The 21,109-nt window shown below is 43.4% G+C and overlaps 1 protein-coding gene across 1 annotated transcript; it reads left to right on the forward strand.

The window, feature by feature from the left end:
• Positions 1–1,386: 1,386 nt before the first annotated feature.
• On the forward strand, positions 1,387–17,097 carry LOC139447695 (ankyrin repeat domain-containing protein 50-like). The gene is made up of 8 exons (XM_071229133.1): positions 1,387–1,465; positions 3,403–3,956; positions 4,480–4,538; positions 5,997–6,272; positions 8,447–8,588; positions 12,671–12,690; positions 13,886–13,941; positions 15,111–17,097. The coding sequence occupies exons 3-8, from the start codon at positions 4,481–4,483 to the stop codon at positions 16,122–16,124; spliced, it is 1,566 nt and encodes a 521-aa protein (XP_071085234.1). The 5' UTR covers positions 1,387–1,465; positions 3,403–3,956; position 4,480; the 3' UTR covers positions 16,125–17,097.
• Positions 17,098–21,109: the final 4,012 nt, after the last annotated feature.

A 21,109-nucleotide genomic window follows, 5' to 3' on the forward strand; every position in this document is an offset into this window, starting at 1 on the left:
GACAAAACACATGCTAGTTGTAAAAAAGGCGACTTTGTATGGGGCGTGACAACATGGTACCTAGTGAAAGTCGCCTTCCTGCTAATGCAAGTGTTTTCGCGAGATAAGCCTTGCGCTTTGGTAGGGTCGGGTTAAAAGATCGAACCCCGGTCATTCCGCTCTCCGGGGGGAAGTTCTACCACTAGACCACGGAGGCGGTCGCCTCTCCGCGCGGAGGCTCTACCACTAGACCACGGAGGCGGTCCCCTCTCCGCGCGAAGGGTCTACCACTAGATCACGGGGGCGGTCCCCTCTCCGCGCGGAGGCTCTACCACTAGACCATGGGGCGGTCACCTCTCCGGGCGGAGGCTCTACCACTAGACCACGGAGGCGGTCCCCTCTCCGCGCGGAGGCTCTACCACTAGACCACGGAGGCGGTCCCCTCTCCGCGCGGAGGCTCTACCAATAGACCACGGAGGCGGTCCCCTCTCCGCGCGAAGGCTCTACCACTAGACCACGGGGGCGGTCCCGAAGTGAATTATAAGTCAAAGTCGAGTATACTGTTCACCTCTTGTGATACGAACATCGCATATATGTCATGCTAAAAGAGTGGTGTTATACTGTTTTGACATATCTTTATTCGACATCACAAATGATCTGAAACACAGAACAGGAAACAAAACTAAATATTACACATCATTGCATAATGTAAACGTACATAACCCTCTATCCAAGTCATTGGTATATTGAAAGAGGTATGACAAGGACCACACAAGACAGTCAAATCTTGACTGAGTGTTAGAATGAACTGAAATGTCTTCAAGTGTGTTGATGTCACATGTTATGAGCGTTCCAATCCTTCATATCTATGGAAGGATGACAGGAATGTCACGTAACAAATTCACGTCTGATAATCTTTATCAGGTTTACAGTCCAACACCCCAGGGTTATTGCATCCAAATAGCATAAATATGAACATACAATGCCATTTAGAAAGTGGTCAAATGGAACGAAGATTACATTTGGGTAAAGTACAAATTCTCGTAATTCCGGGATTCGAACCTACACTGTCAGAGTGAGGCACCTCATCGCCAGAACACTAAGTCAGCGATCTAATCCACTCAGCCACCGAGGCTTCCGCGAAATGAATGTCCAACAACTGGTAGTCTAGATCACGTGCTTTGTGTACCCTTCTGACAAGTGTAAACCTTTCTTACATTTGACCACTTTCTAAATGGCTTTGTGTGTTATTATCATTTTATCATATTAACTGTATATCTGACGTGGTTGCTAAACTCCAAAAGACTGACTATTCGTTTCACAGCTTTGTTGGGTTGTGTCCAATGGCACTATCTTTCTTGCACGGAAGCAAATAACTTGAGTTGTCTCCCCTGTTTCACAAGAACGAAAGTAGGATGTGTTTTATCGGTTCTGTTTCTAACATGTCAGTACGAGCAGGGAAATCAAACACGTTACACATTCTATCGTAAGTATATTTGATTGTTTACTATAATTAGCATATTTCTCATCACCACTGACTTCAGTCGACAGTGCCTGTCCACACGATACTAAGATCAGGAAGCAAACGGGCCAGTGTGTGGTGGTCGTGCTGTCCTGCCCGTGGAACTGTTTACTTTCTGTCTGACATCTAGTGGTCGCTCATGTATACATACTACGAATCCCTCCTGAAGAAAAACTGTTTCAGCGACCAGTTGATGGGCGGTAAAGGCGGAACACCCCAAAGCCACTATTTCCTTGCAGTAGCAGATTGTTTATTGTGTTGTGAAAGTGAAAGAACACGGTGACACCAGCCTTGTATCAGAGACTGTATATATATACTGATCGTCTCTAGTTGTGTGTATTATCTCCGGGCGTTCAGGGTAAGACACGAATGAGGCGCAACTCAAGCGAACAGTGTCAATACCTGCTGTCATTGTTGGCCATACATTAATTATGATAATGGCATACCCATGTGACGTAACTCGATCATTGGTTGCGGGTGGCCAACTAGGTATTATCGATCCGTTTTACGTATGATGCCCGCTTTAGGTGGAAAATGATATAAATATAAATACCACAGACCATATACGATAATATAGTCTCTGCACGAACACAAACGAATTATTGATATTATTTGTTATGTTATTGGGGAGAATTTATCAATTTAAATGCAATAACGTGCGCAGCTTTTTCTGTCTGTACGTGCTCTGTGGAATGGATGTTATTCATTGTGTGTTGTTTGTGATAGACTGTGGTGTTATCAGACAGGAAAAATGAGATCTCAGTTCGTAACAAGGAGTAAGACTAAGAGGGGAGGTAACTCGAATCAAGCCAACTTGAACTGCAACATTGCACAATTTGCAAGTTTTCCTTTTGATTTTAATGTCTGAAGTATCTGCACTGGCTGGTGATCACTTATCTCCATCGCACATAATTATGACTTATGCCTTAAATTATTTATTTAGGTTTAAACCACTTAAAGGTCATAATATTTTACATATTATATTCTATTTTTTTTATTTATTGTTTTGGTCCATGCATGGGCCTAAATATAGATAATGTCCATGGTCCATGCATGGACCCTAAATATAGATAATGTCCATGGTCCATGCATGGACCCTAAATATAGATAATGTCCATTGTCCATGCATGGACCCTAAATATAGATAATGTCCATGGTCCATGCATGGACCCTAAATATAGATAATGTCCATGGTCCATGCATGGACCCTAAATATAGACGACAATGTCCATTGTCCATGCATGGACCCTAAATATAGATAATGTCCATGGTCCATGCATGGACCCTAAATATAGACGACAATGTCCATTGTCCATGCATGGACCCTAAATATAGACAATGTCCATTGTCCATGCATGGACCCTAAATATAGACAATGTCCATGGTCCACGCATGGACCCTAAATATAGACAATGTCCATTGTCCATGCATGGACCCTAAATATAGACAATGTCCATGGTCCATGCATGGACCCTAAATATAGACAATGTCCATGGTCCATGGCAGGCAGGTTCTATGTAAGATAGTTTCTGATTAAGATAGGTCAAGTTCAATAACCAATGAACTGTAACATGGTCAAAGGTCACATGAAAATAATTGTCAAACACTGATCTTCTTGGATTTCTGGTCAATTACATAATCATATTTGTAAACTCTTTTTTTATTTGACTAAATTTAATTTATAGACGAAATTGCTAAAAGCAGCACAAAACCATACTCCCTGACAATTGCTTAAATTGATCAATTTCTTTAAATAATACTGATTATTTAAGATATGCAAATTCATGTTTAAAAATAAAATGGCTCAATATCAAATAAAACAGTAAGTCCTGAAACAGGCGCTGAGAGGTACGAACAACTATTGATGTTTTCATTTGTTTGTTGTTTAATGCTGCTCTCAGCAGTATTTCTGTTGCATGACAGCCGGTTTCTGGACCCGACGATCCAGTGATCTATGATTTGAGCCAGGGTATGTGGCCATGCAATCAACCACGGAGTCTGACCACCCAACCATTTGGCCACCTCCTACGGCCAGCATTGGCTGCAGGGCACCGAAAGTAACCCGATATCAACACAGACATTTGGCCACCTCCTACGCCAAGCATCACCTGCAGGGCACCGAAAGTAACCCGATATCAACACAGACATTTGGCCACCTCCTACGCCAAGCATCACCTGCAGGGCACCGAAAGTAACCCGATATCAACACAGACATTTGGCCACCTCCTACGCCAAGCATCACCTGCAGGGCACCGAAAGTAACCCGATATCAACACAGACATTTGGCCACCTCCTACGCCAAGCATCACCTGCAGGGCACCGAAAGTAACCCGATATCAACACAGACATTTGGCCACCTCCTACGCCAAGCATCACCTGCAGGGCACCGAAAGTAACCCGATATCAACACAGACATTCTGGGATCTAAGAAAAGTACTGGGGACATCCACTGAAGGTAATTCTGGTCATGTTTAGACTACAGGTCCAAACGAGTGGAGCATTGATCAATGCAGGATAATGACTTGCTGACGTTAAGGAAGGAGTGTTAAAGAATGACTTAATACGTCATAATCTGCGTACCAGGGCTACTTGGTCAGACAGAGGACAAGAGTGAAGTGCTCATTAAATGCGCAAAGTTAACAACAGACAATGCAGATAATTATTTCAAATTTAAGTTGCGATCTAAATGAAAACTTAATTGAACACAGTCAAGTCATTATTATATTTTGATCCAGTGTATTGTAAACAGGGCATGAGGCATTTTTTTCATGTTATTTTTTAAACAAACAGTTCAACGCACCCATTGAATCAATGGATGTAATTCACAAGAAGCATGCCTGTTTTGTAGGACTCTGTATGTATGGAGTATTTCATCCCATCGTCAACCTCCTCATCCAGACTACACAGTCCCACAAATAGGCTGTCGCTGTGAGAAGAGTGGAACAACATCACGTTACTTTGTCTTATATCCTCTCCAGAATGGGGGATGCAGATGTGAAGATAATGTTGAGTAGGAGTCTGCTGTTCCTACAAGTGGGTAAGTATATGTTGTGTGATTGAGGCTAACTGAACACTGACAATAAAATAGAATTATCCTGTTGCGATGAAAAAATATATAAATATATAAACAGTTTCACGGTTTCGTGTGTGCTTTGAAAGCCATGTAATATAAATTCAGGTGATAACAAACCTAGCCTTTCTACAGGTATGAAAAGACATTTCCAGAATCATGAGAAATATCTATTTAAAGAAGAGTCTGTTGTATGATGATTCTGACTATATCTTGAGCATGTGTTTGGGACTCACACAAATAGTGATGATACCAGGTGTTCGTGAAAAGGTGACAGTATCCTGCCCCAGCAATGTCAAACACATGCAAAGCCAAGTCAACTGTTATGACAAAACAGGGGAAGATATGGTACAAGTCAAAATATATTACTGCATCGGACATCATTTTTGTCACTGACAAAATGTGAAAATGTCCTCTACAGGTCTGTCAAAAAACATTTTAATAGTTTTACTGAGGCCTGGAATGTTGTAACCCTCATCAAGCAACGTTTGAGCAGGAGCCATAGGTGCACTTTGAAATCTTTGTAGGAAGAGTATGCTCAATTATACTTATAAAGTTGTGACATGTAGACATCAAAGGCTGGAGCTGTTGTTATATTGCTCAACATAACAGGAAAATTGATTGGAAAAGTTGATAAATTCAACTCCCCCTAACAAACAGTCTCCACTACGACTCAAAACAGACAACACTGGGAGTCATCCCTCTTGTCCTCTAGTCTTGTGGAGAGTGTTTTGTTGCTCTGAATCTATACATAGATCTAAATATGAAACAGATGAGGCGATCTCATTGGTCTCCGTTATATCTAGTCCAGGTGGGTAAATTATTCTAAAGAATTTGGGTATTTGACCTTAATAAGAATTATGTCATATTATGATATTATACATTTATATACTGCACTTATCCAGGTAGTATCTGCTCAAATGTGACAATGACCAGTGACCACATTACTGTCAAATGAATATGTAAGAGTGTTGTCATTGAAGAAATCTGTGTATAAATACAGTAAGTCCTTTAGGTACAGGGTATGTAAATGCACATGACTGTGTAACCATGGTTGCAAAAATAAATACAGTGATCGCATGCTTGCCTTTGACTGTTATGGACAATCAGTCGTTGAACTGAGGTGGAATTGTAGATGACCGACACAACAGACTACTGCATGGGTAGTACATATGCCATTTTGCATAACAGAAAACTTAAGTAGCGGTAAAAATACTCTTTTTAATTTTTTTTGTAAATATTCGATTCTAGTGACCACGAATAACAATTTGAATTCATGAAGGTATACGGTTTGATTTGATCATGTGAGTGAATTGTAACAGCCCTAACTATGACCTCCTAGCTGTGCTACAGGTAGTCATAGGTCTTTATTGCATCCTGAAATAGTAAAACAATGCATCGAGAGTACTCCTTTCTCTCTTTCAGTACTTGGTGTTTTGGGCCAGGACTGTCCAGTCGGGAAATATGGAGAACACTGTCAACTGAACTGCAGCCGTTCCTGTTTCCCTGATGCCAGACAGGATGTGTACTGTGACAGACACAGTGGCAAGTGTTCTGAAGGCTGCGTGCCTGGAAAGTATGGTGACAAGTGTCATCTGTCCTGCAGCACGAACTGTGGGGGACACATCTGTAGTCAGCAGACTGGTTATTGTACCAGCTGTACAGGAAACAACGCAGGGGATTTCTGTGAGACCTCCAAAGGTATGTACAGAGGGGGTCAGGGATCATAACAATGTCCTGTGGCAAGTTAAATGTCAAAATACTGTCAGTCAATTCATTGATGGGCACAGCAAGGTTGCAGGATGTTGTTACTTTTAGCGCATTTCAGCTTAAATGGTGTCATGTCGGCCATGAACTTTCAAGATCTTCTCTGCAACTTTTACATTGTACTTTGTACAGCTCTGAATGGATTCATGATCTCTGTAAAGTACAATAAAAGCGACAACATTTGAGCATGTGTATCAGGGCGTGGAGTCATCCCACAGACAGATGACATCCTTACCTTTTTTTATGGCCGCTACACAAGCATTGTATGACACGCTTTGAAATCTTTGTAGAAAGAGCTTGCTCGATACCTCAAAAGTTGTAATCCTCCCGCTTGGCCCATGACGTCATTACGTTTGCTGTGCATATGTGCTGATGGGAGAAATATGGTGTAAGTCAATATGTCGACAAATTCTCCTCAAGAAGTTGGTATTTTCCTGTTGTTTGGTATAAGGGCCAGTATGAAAATCTACATTATGAGTCAAGCATTTCTGAATAAGCAGAAGCCATTCCACCTAACAGGAAAACTAAGCTTAACGTGAAGGAGAAGTTAGTAATGTATTCATTGCTCAGTCCCAAGGTAGGTCGACTGCGTGTAGAAACAGGAGAACAGTAAAAAATATGTAAAGGGCAGGTAACTCTGTGGGTGACCTTCACCGACAGGGGTGTGTTCAGGCGAGCTGTTTTCACTCTGTGGTATGGATATCAAGATATCACTTTGTCAAAGTAAGCTGAGTATATCACATTCGGAATACTGAGACTATGGACATGGAAGATAGACAGATAGCCCATAAATTGTTTGATAGGCATTACTTAGAAGTTGATGGATGACAAAGAAGACACAATTTATGGATAACAACTTCTTTTATTACTGTAAAGGCGATGTTTCGGTATCGATCCTAATACCGTTGTCAAGCAAGACTGAATGAGGAACATGGCGGCGGTGAACACATGAGGTCATAACATCAACTGGGAAAACGCCCAGATCTTCTCCAACAACCTCCATGACTTTATTCAAAGAAAACTAACAGAAGCAGTCCACATTCACCGCTACAAGTCATCAATCAACAGAGATCAAGACTATTTCATCTCATGCACCTACTATGAACTCAATAAGCAAATGTATCCTGTTTTTTTGGCTTCATGTCCCATTGGCTTCCACCTATGTGTTCTCTGTCCATCACGCTGTGACAGTATTATCCTTCTGTTGTCATTACTTACTCATGTACACAATTGTTGTTACTGTGAATGCCCCACCTACTATATATATTCTGTACCATGTTCCTTATTCAGTCTTGCTTGACAACGGTTTTAGGATCTATACCGAAACGTCGCCTTTACAGTATTAAAGAAGTTGTAATCCATAAATTGTGTCTGAATAGACAATAGTTCTAAAATATGTTGTCTGCAGTTCACCAGTCTCGATTATGTAAAGGCCATCTTCATATATTTGGAATATTGCTTAGTGCGGCTGAAGGGGTCGTTGTCAGCACAGGTAATACAGATATATACCCCAGCTATGTTTTTTGTACACAGAAATGTACCCCAGCTATGTTTTTGTACACAGAAATGTACCCCAGCTATGTTTTTGTACACAGAAATGTACCCCAGCTATGTTTTTGTACACAGAAATGTACCCCAGCTATGTTTTTGTACACAGAAATGTACCCCAGCTATGTTTTTGTACACAGAAATGTACCCCAGCTATGTTTTTGTACACAGAAATGTACCCCAGCTATGTTTTTGTATAAAGAAATGTACCCTAACTAAAATCAGAATACAGCCTAAGTGTGAGATTAAACAACAAAGACACACACACTAATTAGAAATATGCATCCGACTACATGTATAACATTCTTTGTTTCAAACCATATCAGTAAAATTATAAATAAACATTGGAAACAAACATGCTGTGCTTTTAACGTAGAGCATCATGTACATGTGGGCACTAAGCCCAGTGTGAATGTCATGGCCATAGGTAGTTCATGAGGTCAAAAGGTCAAGGTCACAAGGTTCAAGATGGCCAATTCCAAGTGTGGTGACACTTTCTCAAAATAAATTTTCATTACCGAGTATAGTCTAGCACTAATGAGAAGATGTATTATTTACAGAAAGTTGTCAAGAACAAAGTGAAAGCAAGACGTCGCAAGAATCTGCCACAACACCACTGGTTGTTATACTTGTCCTTGTGTTCGCCATCATCATCGTCATCCTCACCATCGCCTTGATTGTACACATCATGAAACTCAGAAAGTAGGATTATATTTCACTCAAACAGATGTTGACTTTTGATGATAATTTGTTCTCCTGCTGGAGACTCACTCCGTGCCTTCTAGTCTTACATAAATGAATATTACTTCCGTATGTTGTCATCCATAAATTCTCTTCCTTAAGTGTATCACTTCCAAATGCCATTCAAAGACTTGAACAACAATCAAGGCATATAATGCTCAAAGTGCAATATTAACCCGGTCAGTGTGTGTACTTCTCATCCTAGCGGGTACCCATTCACTGCTGGGTGAACAGAGGCACATTTTGAACAAAGTCACTTGCCCAAGGAGCACCACATGTGGTACATGTGCTTCAGGGTTGGGCAGGACCGAAGCCTTAGGCACTCTCCGGAGCCAAGGGTTTCCAGAACCAATGTTCTCACATAAACAGATCTTAAGTACTTACAGATAATCATGTTTTACCTTACCTGACGCTACACAGAGCTTTAGCTTTCCTGCATTATACAAACAGACAGTACTGGAACGAAGAGACAGTTTAAACAGACCGCAGCCCGTGCCTAGCCATCCACGAGTTTTCCCCCTTGGCCCTCCACGCCTTATGTTTTTCTCTGTCTGCCTTATGGACAGACATATATTTGGAACAGAGTTCAACTTACCTTATCATTGTCTTCAATTTCGTCTTCAGGTGGTGTTACCTCCATATATCCTTTCCATGCTTGATATATCCGCTCGTTTGTGGTTTAAAACTTGTAATTAGATTTATATTCGTGGCTGTGTAACTTTGCATGTGTCGCACCATAGTCGCCAGTTTATCTTTCATGCATCTCGTGGTTACGAGGTTGCTTGTAAATGTACCTTTTGCTATAGTTTTCTGAAACTATTCTCTCATTTATTTTGTTGATTATGGCTTTCTATTGACATAGTTCCCATTAATTAGGCGCATTATTTTTTTTAATTGCTTCCAGTCGCACTTCACACAGTGTTATGCTTGTGTTCACATATTGTCCAGTAACATGTTTTGCTTCATATTTGATTCTGCTCGTTACACTTATGCGCTGTTTACATTTTTTCGCCGGGACAGTTTCACCAGTTATTCCCTGATTGTCATCATGTGTCTCGCAATCACCATCAGCCGGCCCCAGACCGTCGTCCCATTTCATGAAATCGTCATCAGCTATTGTCAGGCCATCGCCATAGATCACCAGATCGCCAGCTTTTCGTCTCGCAGGCCATCGCCTCCCATCGATTAAAGTTCCTAGATTTCGGAAAGAACACTATCATTCCCACCCCATGGAATTTGCCAACGTCTCTCCTCCTGTTGATGAAGACGTACGGATGCTAAGGCTCTTCTCAGCCCAGTACCTCGATTCAGATGACAGATTCACAACTTGGTAGAATGGACGCCGCGCTCTGTCACTCTCTTTATCCACAGTCGGCGATGGCTTCCGTCAACTCGGCCATACAGGACTGCTTGGACAAGAATCCATCAGAGGCCAATGACCAGCTCCTCTCTGTCGTGGATTGGCAACAGCGTCAATTTGTACACATGTCAACTCATCTACAATACTGCCTTGGACCCATCACAATCGTTTTGCTCAAGCAGTCCTCCTGGGATCCGTCGTTCAAGACGCAAGTGATGCGCCAACCTTGGTCTGGGTCGGCTCTCTTCAATGGCCAGATCCCGACTGTTGCTAAGGAGGCCCAGAGTTAGGATACTCATCAACAACAGTTTCGCCTCCTTAGCAACATGGAACGTCTCATTTCTTCACAATTCTCTCAGCAGCTGAAATCATATGTTGTTAAGAGACCAAGTTTGAAGCAGAAGTCATCTTCTTTTTTCATTTCGGCCCCAACGCCAGTCTCCCAAGCGAACACAGTCTCCCAACCCTCATTATCTTGCGCCACCGCCACATTTCCCGATAATCTCCATCCGGTCTCTGCGCCACCTCCTTCAACCGATGGATCTCCAGGATGCCTACCAGCATGTTCCCATTCGGGCAGCACATCGTCATTTCCTCAGCTTCAGCTTCCGGGGCCAGCGCTTTCAGTGGAAAGCCTACCTGCTCCCATTTGGCATTTCCACAGCTCCATGGTTTTTCACCCATATAACCCATCCGATGTTGCGTTCCTTCACCACAGGGGGATTCGGTTCGGAGCTTTTCTTGACGACTGCATCAATCAAACCTTGATTCTTCAGCGCGATTTCACCCTTTGCCTTCTCAATTGGTTGGGTTGGTTGATCAACATGGAGAAATCGGATCTGACTCCTCCTCGCCATCTCACCTTCATAGGCTTCTCTTTCTGACAGAACTCTCCTTGATACAGGTTCCTCCGCAACGGTTCGCAGCGATCCAATCTGGGATCAGGAGAGCCCTCTCTCAACCTCTCGATCTCTCGGGTTGTTGACCTCAGCTCAGGATCTAATGTCCAGGGGTCGTCTTCAACTGCATCCCCTTCAACAGTTTCTCCTGCCATTTCTGCACTCAGACCTGTCAGGTCCCCTGTGCCAAGGGAATTACTTCTGTTCCTGGAGTGGTGGCCAGTCCCATGGAACATCTTGAGTGGTTGCTCTATGACAAGCTTCGAGGCCACTCACCATCTCTTCGTGGACACATCACTCAAGGATGGAGTGCCCATCTTCTCCAGGAAACCGCTTCCAGTCTTTTGACTCCTTCAGAATGCGAGTGGCACATCAACAATTGGAGTTGGAGGCTGTCTCACGGTCGCCTTGGACAACTCCACGGTTGTGTATTACATCAACAGGCAAGGGTTGACTGTAGCAGACCTTCCGCCTGTTTAATCTGGTCGATGGTCTTAGCCGACTCCCTGTCAAGAACCGATCATCCGTCCCCCACAGAGTGGATGCTCCACCCGGTGCTTGTGCGATCGTGGATCCCTTCGCAACAGTGTGTAACCACCAACTGCCGGTGTACGTGTCTCCTGTCCGGGACCCAGCTGCTTGGGAGGTAGACGGCCTCGCTCTGTCCTGGGTCGGCCTAAGCGCGTACGCTTTTCCGCCCCCAGGTCATTCAGAAGGCTGCACAGACCTGTCCTTTGTAACTGCTTTTGGTTGCGCCTAACTGGCCGTTCCACATTTGGGTTCCCAGGCTCCTTCAGCTCGCAGGAGAACTCGTATTACGTCTCACGGAGTGTACAAATCTGCTGCTCAATCCTCACAAACGCATCCAGACCCTGACGGTTCTCCAATCCATCATGGAGGGGTGCTTCTGGTCATCTACTTCTGTCTTCGCCAGCCATTACCTTCACAACATTTTGGTGGAGGACGTCCACTTGTCCTGGCTCAGCAGCTGACCAACCCCAGATGCCTTTGACCATGCAGATTCTGAGGAGCGTGGCTGTCTGCGGTCACACAGGTCCCTCAAGCGCCTATTGCCAAGGTAGGACCATCCTTTTTGCTGCTCCTCTTGGGTTGCTAGGTACTGTTATGTCGGTAACTAGTAAAACTTTTTCCCCCTTTTTTTGAGCCGGACACGGAATACCTTGCTTTTACCCTCTGTCACGCAATGTTCTCTCTTCCTTCAGACCACCATTCTGTTCCGAGAGGGCTTGAGCTGCATCTTAGCCCCTTGCCTGTCGTCCCGGGAGCTGCTACCTTGCTGTCGCCTGCTGGGTTTTCTGCCCGACGGTTTTATTATGCTTCTTCAGTGTTCCTGGCGCTTCTCACAGTAAGCCCCTCTTTCATGTCAGTCGAAAAAAGCACTGTGTAGTGTCAGGTAAGGTAAAACATGAGCATTTCTGATTTAATGCAATGATTTATACTTATCTGATGCTACACCTATAGGCCCACACCGGACTCCATCCTCCTCCTCCGCCTCACTGTTGGCGCCACTGTGTACTCTACGTCTGATGTCATCCAGTGAAGAATATGAGGAGTGGAGGCCAAGTGGGATAACTCGTGGATGGCTAGGCACGGGCTGTGGTCTGTTTAAACTGTCTCTTCGTTCCAGTACTGTCTGTTTGCATAAGGTAAGGAAGCTAAAGCACTGTGTAGCGTCAGGTCAGTATAAAAACATTGCAGTTAATCAGAAATGCTCATTATTGTTGATTGACATATTACTGATGATATTTGTTATTCTGTTTCAGAAGTAGACGCCGTAAGCATGGTAAGTATCAAGGCAGTAGGAACACAATACACGTGAATCCAACATGAAATAGGTGTAAGTATCACCGTGCTGACAGATTTAGAAACAATCAGGACAAACCTGGCCTGAGGGACATGGCTCTGCACAGTGAATCATCAAGTCTTACGAGATCCTTGTTACAAATGTGGTTGAAAGAGAGAAAGCTATATTATAAAAGCAACAAGCAGGTGACTGTGACTTACAGTCTCATTAAAATCAGAACTCAGTTCTCGCTATTTGTTAAGCGGCAGCGAGAACTTAGATCTGATTTTAATGAGATTGCTGTGACTTAATGACTACTTTAGTTGCAACGCCCCAGACAAAGGAATACTTGAAGGCAAGATAAGCTGTGATATATTTATTGATATTTATCAATTATTTGTCCCATATTGTGATATTTGTTGACGCTTGTAAGTGAAACTCTTATCTTATTTTAGATTTAGCATGTTTAAGGAGTACTGGTGTTTGATTTGACTGAAGGTGTACCTCATGGGTGCACAGCATTTTTTAAAATAAAAAACAACTAAAACAAATTCAAATATTTCCAAGCAATTATGCCTTACTCTTTAAATCATTGCCTCATACACTTTTTTAACAAATTGAAAGAGCAGCATACTTTAAGAACCCAATCTACAACAAAAACAAGTTACTGTTACAGCTGGCTATCGGTACAGATCATAGATATCGTTTCGTTAAATATCAGAGAGGTAACTTTGAGCAAATACGCAAAAAAAAAGTCTTAAAGAATTCAACATATTTCACTGCACTGGTGAGTGGACAATTATGATATAACAGAAACAGTTGCTTTCCGTCTTCAGCTATTGACATGATACACAATTACAAAATAACTCATGTATGATTTTATCAATGACACAATTTTCAAGTCGATAATCATTAATATTTCTTCCCATCAACGATAATTCCTATTACCTATTGTTTAAGCCAGCCCTAGTTACTGTTGTCTGTCATAACAAGCGCTATGTTGTGTACACTGGTCAGCCTGTAGAGCTGTTATGTCATGTATCTTTTGGCTTTGACCGGGCATTAACGAACTGAATTGTTAGGTCACCAGCACCTGGCGGACCTCATACTGTAACTATTTCAACAAACTGACACCACATCCTCGTGCTCAGTCTTCTCTGATTACTTTTGTCCTTGCTAATTTTCTTATTTTCAGACTCGAGTAATGCGGAGGGGACACAACTGCTTGAAGGTGGTAGGGGTACGAACTCAGTAGCAAGTAGTTGTTTTAATTTAGCCTGCCTGAATGAAAATAACATAAGTTTTAACTTGCTTTGCTCTAAAATTTGTTTGACTGATGATGTTTCTAGGTCACCATTATCCATACCCGTGCTTGTGGGTTTCATCGGAGTGGTAAACGTCTGAGACCTGCATCACTTCAGGTATCCTCCCACATTAAGCTGATATGATCATTTGCCATCATCATACAGATCATGAGATATGTCTTGAGGAGTCACACTATCCCCTACTTGTTTTGCATAGTAAACAGGTAATTCTTTGCGACCGTTTTATTATTGCGAGTTTTGTGAACGAGACTCAATCGCAAAAAATAAAAACGCAAAAATAAGTATAAATAATACATACATACTTTATTCATTGCAACACATCATCAAATGTTGAAATCATCAACCAGAACCACAAGTTACTCAATAAGTTAAAAACACAAATGAATGCAGAATGGTCACACAATACATCACAAATGACAGTGTAAACAGACCAATTAGTGTCTTCTTATATAGTTTGCATTCAAACTCACAGTCATGACACTGAGTTGAGTCAATTATCATATTTGATAATTGGTCGCAATCCCTTCCGGTCAACTTTCCGGCCTACTCAGATTAACTAGCTCCGGAGAGAAGCTGTCTATTGTTTGGTAATCGAGGGATCATCTCAACACGGCAACTCGCAAAATTATCTCGTCGCAGTATTGTCTTTGGTGTGGTATTCATAATATTTTAACGACGCAGAAATAAAGCTGTTTAGAGTATATGTTAAAGATGCGGTTCTGTTCCTGTAATCTTCTGACCCAGTTGGTCTTCCAGGTCAGAGTGGAGTCCTGTTTGTCATAACAGCCGACTCCATGCATAGCATCATATTCAGATATCATGGAGTGTTACCTGTCAGAGACTTGATCATGCACAGGCTGCCCTGATATAACAGGAATATTGCTTTCTTGGCACTTGGTGCTCATGCCACTGACATTCTTTAACTATTTGCATTGCATGATGTACCTGTAGAAGACCATGTTCCTTATTTGTAAGATGTCGAACACATGACCAGCAGTCGCCCTTTGTGTTACAGCAGACACTGACCTCCAGACTCCGGACACTGACCTCCAGACTCCGGACACTGACCTCCAGACTCCGGACACTGACCTCCAGACTCCGGACACTGACCTCCAGACTCCGGACACTGACCTCATCGTTGCCTGCAAGGGGGGGAATCTACAGAGTGTGAGGGACCTCCTGGATCAGAGCCCGGAGGACATCGACAAGAAAGACTGCGGTGGGATGACACCAGTGATGTGGGCAGCAAGGAGGGGGCACAGAGAAGTGCTGGACTTGCTTGTGAAGAAAAGGGCTGATGTGTCACTACACGATAAGGACAGACACAACATCCTTCACTGGGCCTGCTATGGATCTAATTTTGCAATGGTCAAGTATGTCCTGTCACTGGGCAAGGTGGACATCAACAACACAGGCCTGGACGGGAGGACACCGGCAATGTTCGTAGCTCGGCAGGGATATATGAAACTGTTTCAGTTACTTGTAAGTAAAGGGGGTTTCCCATCAGAGGTGGACAATGAAGGAAACAACATCCTGCTACTGGCCTGTTGGGGTGGGAATGAGGAGATTGTGAAGTATATCATCTCACATAAACCTGTAGACATCGATGGTAGAGGACAGGCCGGCAGGACTCCATTGATGGCCGCTGCATACCGGGGAAATGAAAAGGTGGTTGATCTACTTGTGAAGGAAGGAGCTGATCTTACACTACTTGATGCTGCTGGAGACAACGTCCTCCATGTGGCCTGTCTAGGGGGATATGAGGACATTGTTAAGCGTGTCGTGGACTTGGTGGACATAAGCAGACCTGGACAATACAACAGGACGCCCTTGATGATGGCAGCAAGGCGGGGTGAGAAAGAAATATTTGAATTACTTGTGGAGAAAAAAGCTGCATCGTTTGTGGATGATGATGGTAACAACATCCTTCATCTGGCCAGTGAGGGAGGACATCTGGAGATAGTAAAGTCTGTCCTCGAAAAGAAGATGAAGGATGTTCAGGACATCCACGCCAGGAACAAACACAATGAAACAGCAGCTATGCTGGCACCAAGGGGGAGTGAAGTGTCCGACCTTCTTGTGTCACGTTATAAAGTTCTCATGAAGTAAGTGAAACATGGAGGGCAGGTGAATACTCCAGCTGAGAAAGTCTGTCTGACTTTGATAGAAAGGTTAAAACTGTTTAACGGACCACCTCCATGGGGAGACAGGTTGATGATGTTTTCCTGGTCCTCTGGTTACTTGAAATGTTCTGGGATGTTTTATACCCTACATGAATAGGCGGAAGTCAAATGAAGATAATCCAAAACATTCCTATGTATACATGCAGCTCTGATTGGGTTAGTCTGAACTCAATAACTATTCCCAGTTCAATCCATCTGCTGACAGAATAGCATTTGTACTGATAGACATGTATTGAGTCCGTCATGGCGGTGTTGCATCTGCTGATGTATGCTTGAATATATGGTGTATACCCCGGTACTTTGTTATGTTGATCAGTATATTAGGTGCAATTAGACTTGACTGACTTTACAGTTTGTTATCTGATTGATTCAGGCGAGTAGCTTTTGTATGTTTAGTGAGAGTAGTCAGCTTATAGGCTAAGCATGACATCATAATGGAAGCCAGTTTTGAATGATAATCTGTTGAATGTGGATATTTTTTTATCGGAAACAAAACCATTATAAACATACATTTGCTTCACAGTTGCGTACACCTCTTGGCTGTGTTTTAGAAGAAATTAGTTTGTCACAAGATATTCATAAATTGAATGTGTAACATTATTGATAACTACAAAATGTATTATTTATATATTTCTGCCTTTCAGATATTACTTGGTATTTTTTCTATTGGAACAAAACTGAATCTAACAATTGATTCAGTCTGCCCCCACCTGACGCAGGTCTCACTGTACATTCCTCGGCACTTGCCGGTTGCCATTGACAACCATGATTACGAGAACACTTGATGTCTTACAAAGCACCAGATGCATTCTGACACATACGTCATTTATATTTATTTGCTCAAATTCGAACACGTTTTAATATAAATGTCAATGATGTTGTCATGTCTGACTTTTGTCTTCATTGCTAAAACTTGAATAAAATAACTACAGTTTGAGTCTTCTTGTCATTTCATCAGAGATCGTATGGTCTGCCATACACCGACACAGGTCAGTGGATCATGTATGATCCACACAGTGGGTCAGTGGATCATGTAACATCCACACAGTGGGTCAGTGGATCATGTAACATCCACACAGTAGGTCAGTGGATCATGTAACATCCACACAGTGGGTCAGTGGATCATGTAACATCCACACAGTAGGTCAGTGGATCATGTAACATCGACACAGTAGGTCAGTGGATCATGTAACATCCACACAGTGGGTCAGTGGATCATGTAAGATCCACACAGTGGGTCAGTGGATCATGTAACATCCACACAGTGGGTCAGTGGATCATGTAACATCCACACAGTGGGTCAGTGGATCATGTAACATGCACACAGTAGGCCAGTGGATCATGTAACATCCACACAGTAGGTCAGTGGATCATGTAACATCCACACAGTGGATCATGTATCATCAACACAGTGGGTCAGTGGATCATGTAACATACACACAGTGGGTCAGTGGATCATTATACATCCACACAGTCGATCATGTAACATCCACACAGTGGTTCAGTGGATCATGTATCATCAACACAGTGGGTCAGTGGATCATGTTACATCCACACAGTCGATCATGTAACATCCACACAGTAGGTCAGTGGATCATGTAACATCAACACAGTGGATCATGTATCATCAACACAGTGGGTCAGTGGATCATGTATCATCAACACAGTGGATCATGTATCATCCACACAGTGGGTCAGTGGATCATGTTACATCCACACAGTCGATCATGTAACATCCACACAGTCGATCATGTAACATCCACACAGTGGGTCAGTGGATCATGAAACATCCACACAGTGGGTCAGTGGATCATGTAACATCCACACAGTGGGTCAGTGGATCATGTTACATCCACACAGTAGGGCAGTGGATCATGTAACATCCACACAGTGGGTCAGTGGATCATGTAACATCCACACAGTGGGTCAGTGGATCATGTTACATCCACACAGTAGGTCAGTGGATCATGTAACATCCACACAGTAGGTCAGTGGATCATGTAACATTCACACAGTGGGTCAGTGGATTATGTAACATCCACACAGTAGGTCAGTGCATCATGTAACATTCACACAGTGGGTCAGTGGATCATGAAACATCCACACAGTGGGTCAGTGGATCATGTAACATCCACACAGTGGGTCAGTGGATCATGTTACATCCACACAGTAGGGCAGTGGATCATGTAACATCCACACAGTGGGTCAGTGGATCATGTAACATCCACACGGTGGGTCAGTGGATCATGTTACATCCACACAGTAGGTCAGTGGATCATGTAACATCCACACAGTAGGTCAGTGGATCATGTAACATTCACACAGTGGGTCAGTGGATCATGTTACATCCACACAGTAGGGCAGTGGATCATGTAACATCCACACAGTGGGTCAGTGGATCATGTAACATCCACACAGTGGGTCAGTGGATCATGTTACATACACACAGTGGGTCAGTGGATCATGTTACATCCACACAGTGGGTCAGTGGATCATGTTACATCCACACAGTGGGTCAGTGGATCATGTTACATCCACACAGTGGGTCAGTGGATCATGTTACATCCACACAGTGGGTCAGTGGATCATGTTACATCCACACAGTAGGTCAGTGGATCATGTAACATCCACACAGTGGGTCAGTGGATCATGTAACATCCACACAGTAGGGCAGTGGATCATGTAACATCCACACAGTGGATGATGTAACATCCACACAGTGGGTCAGTGGATCATGTATCATCCACACAGTGGGTCAGTGGATCATGTAACATCCACACAGTGGGTCAGTGGATCATGTAACATCCACACAGTGGGTCAGTGGATCATGTAACATCCACACAGTGGGTCAGTGGATCATGTAACATCCACACAGTGTGTCAGTGGATGATGTAACATCCACACAATAGGGCAGTGGATCATGTAACATCCACACAGTAGGGCAGTGGATCATGTTACATCCACACAGTAGGGCAGTGGATCATGTAACATCCACACAGTGGGTCAGTGGATCATGTAACATCCACTCAGTGGATCATGTAACATCCACACAGTAGGTCAGTGGATCATGTAACATCCACACAGTATGTCAGTGGATCATGTAACATCCACACAGTTGATCATGTAACATCCACACAGTGGGTCAGTGGATCATGTATCATCCACACAGTGGGTCAGTGGATCATCTCACATCCACACAGTGGGTCAGAGGATCATGTAACATCCACACAGTGGGTCAGTGGATCATGTAACATCCACACAGTGGGTCAGTGGATCATGTAACATCCACACAGTAGGTCAGTGGATCATGTAACATCCACACAGTTGATCATGTAACATCCACACAGTGGGTCAGTGGATCATGTAACATCCACACAGTAGGGCAGTGGATCATGTCACATCCACACAGTGGGTCAGTGGATCATGTAACATCCACACGGTGTGTCAGTGGATCATATAACATCCACACATGAGGGCATTGGATCATGTAACATCCACACAGTGGGTCAGTGGATCATGCAACATTCCCACATTAGGACAGTGGATCATGTAACAACCACACAGTGGGTCAGTGGATCATGTAACATCCACACAGTAGCTCAGTGGATCATGTAACATCCACACAGCAGGTCAGTGGATCATGTAACATTCACACAGTGGGTCAGTGGATCATGTTACATCCACACAGTGGGTCAGTGGATCATGCAACATTCACACAGTGGGTCACTGGATCATGTTACATACACACAGTGGGTCAGGGGATCATGCAACATTCACACACTAGGAGAGTGGATCATGTAACATCCACACAGTGGGTCAGTGGATCATGTAACATCCACACAGTAGGTCATTGGATCATGTAACATCCACACAGTGGGTCAGTGGATCATGTAACATTCACACAGTGGGTCAGTGGATCATGTTACATCCACACAGTGGGTCAGTGGATCATGCAACATTCACACACTAGGACAGTGGATCATGTAACATCCACACAGTAGGGCAGTGGATCATGTCACATCCACACAGTGGGTCAGTGGATCATGTAACATCCACACGGTGTGTCAGTGGATCATATAACATCCACACATGAGGGCATTGGATCATGTAACATCCACACAGTGGGTCAGTGGATCATGCAACATTCCCACATTAGGACAGTGGATCATGTAACAACCACACAGTGGGTCAGTGGATCATGTAACATCCACACAGTAGCTCAGTGGATCATGTAACATCCACACAGCAGGTCAGTGGATCATGTAACATTCACACAGTGGGTCAGTGCATCATGTTACATCCACACAGTGGGTCAGTGGATCATGCAACGTTCACACAGTGGGTCACTGGATCATGTTACATACACACAGTGGGTCAGGGGATCATGCAACATTCACACACTAGGAGAGTGGATCATGTAACATCCACACAGTGGGTCAGTGGATCATGTAACGTCCACACAGTAGGTCATTGGATCATGTAACATCCACACAGCAGGTCAGTGGATCATGTAACATCCACACAGTGGGTCAGTTGATTATGTAACATCCACACAGTAGGTCAGTGGTTTGATGAAACATCCACACAGTGGGTCAGTGGATCATGAAACATCCACAAAGTGGGTCAGTGGATCATGAAACATCCACACAGTGGGTCAGTGGATTATGTAACATCCACACAGTGGATCATGTAACATCCACACAGTAGGTCAGTGGATCATGTATCATCCACACAGTGGGTCAGTGGATCATGTAACATCCACATAGTGGGTCAGTGGATCATGTAACATCCACACAGTGGGTCAGTGGATCATGTAACATCCACACAGTGGATCATGTAACATCCACACAGTGGGTCAGTGGATCATGTAACATCCACACAGCAGGTCAGTGGATCATGTAACATTCACAC

This window comes from Haliotis cracherodii, unplaced genomic scaffold, assembly GCF_022045235.1.
Source record: "Haliotis cracherodii isolate W230 unplaced genomic scaffold, xgHalCrac1.p SCAF_7, whole genome shotgun sequence".
Classification (NCBI taxonomy): Eukaryota; Metazoa; Mollusca; class Gastropoda; order Lepetellida; family Haliotidae; genus Haliotis; species Haliotis cracherodii.

Coding starts and splice junctions, on each gene's coding strand:
- LOC139447695 (XM_071229133.1), top strand. CDS start 4,481: ATGGGGGATGCAGATGTGAAGATAATGTTGAGTAGGAGTCTGCTGTTC. Junction 4,539..5,996: donor TCTGCTGTTCCTACAAGTGG/GTAAGTATATGT, acceptor TCTCTCTTTCAG/TACTTGGTGTTTTGGGCCAG. Junction 13,942..15,110: donor GTGGTAGGGGTACGAACTCA/GTAGCAAGTAGT, acceptor ACTGACCTCCAG/ACTCCGGACACTGACCTCCA.